Consider the following 7116-nt stretch of genomic DNA (forward strand, 5'->3'; position numbering starts at 1 on the left):
GGTCCCTCCAGGGGCAGGGAGCGGTCTTCAGGAGGCTGCTCCTAACTTACAGCCTGTCGTCTGACTCTTCTTCTTTCGCGGATGCCACTCTCCCTTCAGGACCGGGGCTGGACCTTGGCCCACAAGGGCCATCAACGATGATGTCCCCGATGCCTGCCATCTGTGAGGCTTCGCTGGCGAGGCCAGTCCCCTCCCTGTCTCATTTCCATGTGTGCCATGGATTTCTGGGGGCTGTGGCCACCTCCCCATCTTCTCTACATTGGGATTTTTTTTTTTTTGAGCAAAAATGACCTCCATGTACATAAGACATATTTTGGGGTCTGCCCAGCCGATGAGCAAAGTCCCCCAGCTCTAGGAGCCGCACAGAAGGGCTGACCTGGACATCAGCTGGCGCCGTGCGCGGCCCCATGGCCACGGCGACGGAACCAAGGGCAGCGCAGGACCATCAGATGCTCCTCCAGGGCTTTGGAAGCAGGGACAGGGCCGGCGGAGCTGGGCTGCTCCCTTGAACACAGGTGTTAGGGACGGACCGTCTCTCTCCACGTGGATGGAGAAGGGGACGGAGGCGCAGCGGCGACAGGCTGAAAGCGGCAGCCACGCACTTCTGCCTTGGTGGTGGCAGATTGCCAAAATGGCCACGCATGCAACCCCTCTCAGCAACAGGTGGAGTCGGTCTCCTCACCCCTGCAATGGACCGGCCACGTGACTTGCTTTGACCAGCAGAATGTGGCGGGAATGACCGTGGGCCAGTTCTGAGCCTGGATCTCGAGCGTCCCTGCAGCACCTGCTCCCCCACCTTGGAGCCCTGACTCTGTCACGGGAATGAGCTTGGGTCACCTGCTGGAGGGCAAGTCCACATGGGAAAGGCCCGAGATCGGTGCCTCAGTGGAGGCTGTCCTAGTCCCGATAGCTCTAGGCGGCCCATCACCTGACTGTAGACACAGGAACAAGCCCCACAGCATCCAGAAGAACTGCCCAGCAGAGCTCAGCCCAAACTGACGGACCGCCCACAGAACTGTGATTAAATAAACAGTTGTTTTCAAGTTGCTTTATTTTGGGGGTCATTTGTTACCTAGCAGATGCTGACGGATACACCTAGGATTCTTGGAAATCCTTCTGGATCCTAATATTAAAGTCTTCCTTTCCATTTATTTTTATTTATTTGTTTGTTTGTTTGTTTATTTTGCAGTGCTGACACTGGAACTCAGGGCCTCATGCATGCTAGCCAAGCACTCTGTCCCTGAGTTCACCCCAAACTTTAACCCCACCCCTTTTTTTGGTACCAGGGATCAAAACCAGGAACTCTTAGCCACTGAGCCACACCCCAGCCCTTTTAAAAATACTTTATTTAGAGACAGTGTCTTGCTGAGTTGCTTAGGGCCTTGCTAAGTTGCTGACACTGGCTTTGAACTTGTGATCCTCCTGCCTCAGCCTCCTGAGCCGCTGGGATGACAGGCCACAGTATCTGGCATCCCCCCTGTTTTGGGGGGTTACATTAGTGAGTTTCTGTTACTTGCAGCTCCAAATGTGGAAGAAACACAGACGGCCTGCTTAGGTAGCTTTCAAGGGCCTGGTGAGCTGGACGGTCGGGGCCCGGGCAGTCGGCAGGACAGAGAGGAGCAGTCCTGGGCTCTCGGCAAATCATCAGGGAACCAGGAGGGAGGAGGTCCCCGAGGACCCCCTGCTCTGGAGCTTGTCCGAGGTCACGGCCAGCTGCACGCTCGTCACCTCTGTCGGTCAGTGCTGGGATGAAGACGGGGGACAGAGGGAGAGTCACCGTCACCGTCAGACCTGAAGCCCTAGCCCTGGTGCGTCCCGCTTGAGGCCCGTGTCTTCAGCAGCGTTCAGTGACCTCCGCGGAAGGTCCCCACGGGGCTCCTTCCCTGCTGGATGAGTGGCACCGGCCCCCACACTCCCTGTCCCCCTCCAGGCCTTCCCTCCGAGCCACTCAGCCTCATCTGACCCACTATCAGGTCTTCCTTGCTCACGTGGGCATCCTGGGCATCCCCGAGAGGGACACGGGGTCCCCGAGGGACCCTTCATGCGTAATCCCCTGGGACCGCAGCCCCCGGGCCAGGGTGGGCTGAGGTAGGTGTGACGAGGGGACCGGCAGCCCCTCCGGGTCCCTGGCACTGCTTCAGGTGCTGTGAGATCCAGCCCTCTTCACATCAAGCCTGGGTGGTGGGTGCTTTTATTCTGGTCCCACTTTGCAGATGGGCCAACTGAGGCACAGGGTAAGGGCCTGCCTGGTGGAGCCCAGGACCCAGCTCCAGCGCCCTCTCTGTTGCCCGATGTTGCTTCCTGAACTGATGAATCAGCGGGGCACACGGGAGGTCAGGGTGACCCTCTCTGATGGAGTCCTTGGCTCCTTCTTTTTTCTTTCTTTTTTTTGGTACCAGGGATTTAACCCAGCTGCGCTCTTACCACTGAGCCGCATCCCCAGCCCTTTTTATTTTTATTATTTTTAAAAAATTTTTGAGAGAGGGTCTCATTAACTTGCTTAGGGCCTCCCTAAGTTGCTGAGGCTGGTGTCCAACTGGTGATCCTCCTGCCTCAGCCTCCCTAGTCACTGGGATCCAAGGCGGGCACCGCCACACCCGGCTGCTTAGGTCTGTCTCTATGCAGAGGGAGCTCTGTATGTGGTGGGGGCCCAGTGGACGGGCCCAGTGGTCAGGGAAGGGACAGCCGTACCATAGGTTCTTCATGCAGAAGAAGACCGCGGTGCCGAGCAGCGTCGCGCCGCCCACGCTGGCCGCCACGATGAGCCCGATGGCAGATGCTCCTGTCAGGGTCAGGCCGGGGTCGCGCCGAACGGGCCACGCAGGTGTGGGCTCCACGTCGACTTCTGGGGACCAGGGAGGAGCGAGGGTGCAGAGCTGCCCGCCCTCCCGCACATCCCCGTTCCCATCTTCCACCTCTGGGTCACCCGGGACGGCCTCCACCCATCCCAGCCTCTGCCGAGCTCCTCCCCAGGGGTCGCCGCAGCCTGGCCCCCACCTCCCCACCAGCTGGAAGCCGCAGGGTCTTTCTTTAATGTTTTCAAACTTAAATTTTTTCTATCTATCTATCTATCTATCTATTTATCTATCTATCTGTCCATCTATCTATCTGTCTGTCTATCTATCTATCTATCTGTCTGTCCGTCTATCTATCTGTCTGTCTATCTATCTATCTATCTGTCTGTCTGTCCGTCTATCTATCTGTCTGTCTATCTATCCATCCGCTTCGCAGGCGCGTGCTGGGGCGCAGAGGGGACAGAGGGCTGGAGCTGGGACCTGGTGCAGATCCTGTCCTGGGCTTTCATTAGCATCAGCCTCTTTCGGCCTCGACCACAGCTGGCCTGCTGGAGGGAAGGACAGACGACACTTTGGCTAGAAAGGGTCTCACAGAGCCGGGCGCCGAGGTGCACACTTGTAACCTCAGCGGCTTGGGAGGCTGAGGCTGGAGGATCTCAAATTTGAGGCTAGCCTCAGCAACTTAGCAAGAATCTGTCTCAAAATAAAAAGTAAAAAGGGCTGGAGGGGGGGGGGCTCCGAGATTAAGCGCCCCTGGATTCTAGGATTCAATCCCTGATCCCCCCCCAAAAAAGGGGGTGCCTCCCAGGCTTCTGGAAGGTGCTCAAGAGAGCCCTGAAGTCCGCCGCAGACCAGCCGGAGTGCAGCAGGGGTCCTGGGGGAGGGGGGACTCACGTGGCTCAGGTGGCAGCGAGATGGTCACAGGGTAGGAGGACAGCAGCTGCTGGCTGTTCCTGCCCGTGCACACGTAGGTGCCCAGCAGCTCCCGGGACAGTCGCCGGATGAACAGGTTCCCTCCGGTGCCACAGAGCCTCCCGTTGAGGGTCCAGGTCAGCTCGGGCTCGGGGTCCATTGTGACCGTCCACGCCATGATCACCGAGAAGTTGAGGTCGCTGTAGATGACGCCCCGGACGGCGCTGGGGGATGTCCGCAGCTGCACTTGCCTGGGGCTGTCTGTGGGAACAGGGAGCAAGGCCACCCGGTGGAGGCCGCTCAGGGAGGCTCGCTTCTGCCCGCCGCGGAGGCAGCGCTCATCCATCCACCCGCCAAGGAGCCGGAGCCGCTGGCCTGGGGTGGCGCCCGCTGAGACCACAGTGGACAGAACTTTTGGTGCCCCGACCCCTCGCCCTCACCATGACTGCCCTCGCCTGGAGCCCCCAGGGGCTCGGGTGGGAGATTGGGGCTTGTCCCACCCCAGGCCCTGAGCTCAGTGGGTTGCGCTCCGTTGCCATGGTGATAACCAGCCCCTGCCTTCTCTTCCTGTGCACCCCCAGCCCTTCCCAGCTCCCCAGCAGTTAACCATGGGCATCTAATTCGGGGTGAACCAAATCGAGGACCCTGGGCTCAGCAGCAAGAGGACAGACAGCCGCCTCATGGAGTGGGAGAGGGAGTGGGGGGATAATCAGTGGACCGGTGGGTGCATACATAGCTGGGGTGAGGTAAGAACTGTGAAGACAAAGATGGGGGCGGTTGGACTGGAGGTGGGGCTAGCCCAGTTCAGGTCAAAGAAAGGCAGATTGAGAGGTCGTGAGACCCTGTGGGGCCCCTGGGCTGTGGGGAGGACGTTTTCTGTTGTTGTTATGGCCCTGGGGGTTGAACTCAGGAGCACTCAACCACTGAGCCACATCCCCAGCCCTTTTCATATGTTTTTGAGACAGGGTCTCACTACGTTGCTTAGGGCCTTTCTAAGTTGCTGAGGCTGGCCTCAAATTCAAGGTCCTCCTGCCTTAGCCTCCAGAGCTGCTGAGATGACAGGTGTGTGCCCCGCACCCGGCCAGGGGAAGGACCGTGACTCTGACACTGTGGCACATGCTGGGACCTCCACCCAGAGCCCACGTCCACCTTGAGCGCAGTGTGAGAAGTGAAAAGGACCTGGGCACAGCCAGGGGCTCCGGGAGGGCTTCCCGGAGGAGGCGGTGCCCGGCTGGGCTCAGAGCAGGAGAGGGCGCCCACCAACGGCAGGCATGACCTTCATCGAGACGGCCGCCGGCCCTGGGGGTCCTCCATGAGCCAAGTGCCACTCATGGCTTGTCAGCTGCCCGTGAGACCCGTGGGAGGTGGAACCGTCTAGAAGCTGTGATCAGTATTTAAACACGAACAGAAACACATCGAGGGCATCAGGCACGGCCAGCTGTCGCCTCGCAACCCCGGGCTGCGGTCTGTTGTGAGCTCGCTGGGCAAACTCCGAATGGGATGTGGTCACCAGTGAGGCCCCTGATGGCCTTAGTGGCTCTGTGGGAAGACAGGCTCGTTCCCACCGAGCTCGGGAACTCCGCCTCCTCCAGAACCAGGAGCCCAAACCAGCCTGTGTTCTGTGTAAGTGTCCTGGCCTCAGGCATTCTGTCACAGCAACAGCAAGCGACGTCACACAGGTGACTGGCACAGGCCGTGCAGCGACAGGCCCTCTGCTTCCCCAGAGCCCGGACCCCCGCCCCCCGCCCTGGGGCTGCACTCACTGTTGGCACGTCCCTGTCCCCTGCTGGTTCCCAGCACCGTGGCATCGCTGTCCGCATCTCGGGCTGTCACATTGGTGATGAGCAGGGGACCCCGGGAGCCCAGCCACTCCCTGCCCATGTGAGCCGGTCCTCGGAGGCCCTCGGGAGAGACCACGGCTGCCGGCTGGGCCTTGCGCCCTGGGAACCGTGAAGCGGTGCGGAGGCCATCGGGGCTCCCGGGGACAGGCGGGTGGCCACCGCCTCCCTCTGCCAGGGGCAGCTCCAGGGACGCAGAACAGGTGCTGCAGGCGAGCAGGGTACCTTGGGGTGGGGAGGAGGGACAGGACACGACAGTGAGATGCTGCCCACACAGGCTGGCGATGGCGCTGCACAACAATCCGAGCTAGACGAGGTCCCCGGTGCCACACGGGTCACGATCCAGCCGCCCTTGCAGCCACAGCACCTTTCTCTGCTCTGCTTCCCCAAAGGCCGACTTCCCTGGGCGCCAGCCTGGGGTCCCCTGGCCTGTTGCTGCTGGCTGGCTTCTGCCGGTGGGTGACTCCTCTGTCCCTCGCATTAGACCGTCTGTTTCTTGCCTCAGCCCTGATTGATATGACTATTATACCCCATGACAGGTAAGAAACCAGAGTCAGGGAATTTAAGACAGCTGTGTCTGATGTCGTAGGTGTGACAGTCTGTTTTATAGGCAGGGAAACCAAGGCACAGCAAGCTTGAGTCTCAGACTTGGGGTCTGTCTTAGTCTGTCTTGTGTTGCTATCACAAAATACCTGAGGCTAGTGCTTTATAAAGATAAGAGGTTTATTTGGTTCTGGTGGCTGGAAAGTCCAAACAACAAGGTTCCACACTGGTGAGGGGGCCCCTTGGCTGTGTTGCAATGTGGTGGAGAAACAAAAGGAACCTCCATATGCAGAAAGGGCCAAGCACACAGGGTGGATTTGTTTTATGACAACCCACTTTTCTTTCTTACTTTCTTTCTTTCTTTTTTTTTTTTTTTCAATTGGCACTGGAGATTGAACTTGGGAGTGCTGTACGACTGAGCCATCTCCTCAGCCCTTTTTTATTTTCTGTTTTGAGACAGGGTCTTGCTAAGGTCTTGTTGAGGCTGGCCTCAGACTTGTGCGATCTTCCTGTCTCAGCCTCCTGAGTTGCTGGAATGACACATGAGTCACCACACCCAGCTCACAACCTGTTCTTGGCAGAACGAATCCAGTCATAGGAGACCTCACCCACTACTCCCTGCTCCTCAGACATGGGCATCACATCGAAGGACAACGATGCTCCCATGATCTAATCATTCCCCACTAGGTCTCACCTCTTAAAGGGTCAGCCACCCATTTCTCATTCTCATGCCCAGTGAGGAGGCCTGGGGCAATCTACCACCCTCTCCTCAGCTCAGCTGCAAATCACCAGGACCTGACCCGTCACCTGTGCCTCCTCTCTGCGGCTTTCCTTCTTCTGCTTTTCTGTACCTTGCTTTAACTGAGACTTTTCAAAAAAACATTGGCATATATATGTAGCTATATATAATTGTATATAATCTATAGTTTTGTTGATGCAGAATCCATAGGACATATCATTTACTCAGCCCCACATGTTTCATCATTTTGAAATCACAATGGGTTATACGCCAGTGTGTGGTATGACGT

The 7116-nt window shown here is 58.1% G+C and overlaps 1 protein-coding gene across 1 annotated transcript; it reads right to left on the reverse strand.

The window, feature by feature from the left end:
- Nucleotides 1–383: 383 nt before the first annotated feature.
- Nucleotides 384–6754, reverse strand: Igsf23 (immunoglobulin superfamily member 23). Its single transcript, XM_076837505.2, has 5 exons — nt 6697–6754; nt 5471–5770; nt 3690–3968; nt 2692–2842; nt 384–504 (listed from the first exon to the last, which is right to left on the reverse strand). Exons 1-5 carry the CDS (start codon nt 6752–6754, stop codon nt 384–386), a joined length of 909 nt encoding a protein of 302 aa, XP_076693620.2.
- Nucleotides 6755–7116: the final 362 nt, after the last annotated feature.

Source organism: Callospermophilus lateralis, chromosome 18 (genome assembly GCF_048772815.1).
Source record: "Callospermophilus lateralis isolate mCalLat2 chromosome 18, mCalLat2.hap1, whole genome shotgun sequence".
NCBI lineage: Eukaryota > Metazoa > Chordata > Mammalia > Rodentia > Sciuridae > Callospermophilus > Callospermophilus lateralis.

Excerpts from the sequence above, each read along its gene's own strand:
- Igsf23 (XM_076837505.2), bottom strand. The coding sequence starts at position 6,754 with ATGGGAGCATCGTTGTCCTTCGATGTGATGCCCATGTCTGAGGAGCAG. Across the intron at positions 5,771-6,696 it reads TGAGGAGCAGGGAGTAGTGG|GTACCCTGCTCGCCTGCAGC; the intron begins GTGAGGTCTCCT and ends CCCCACCCCAAG. Across the intron at positions 3,969-5,470 it reads GGGACAGGGACGTGCCAACA|ACAGCCCCAGGCAAGTGCAG; the intron begins GTGAGTGCAGCC and ends CTGTTCCCACAG.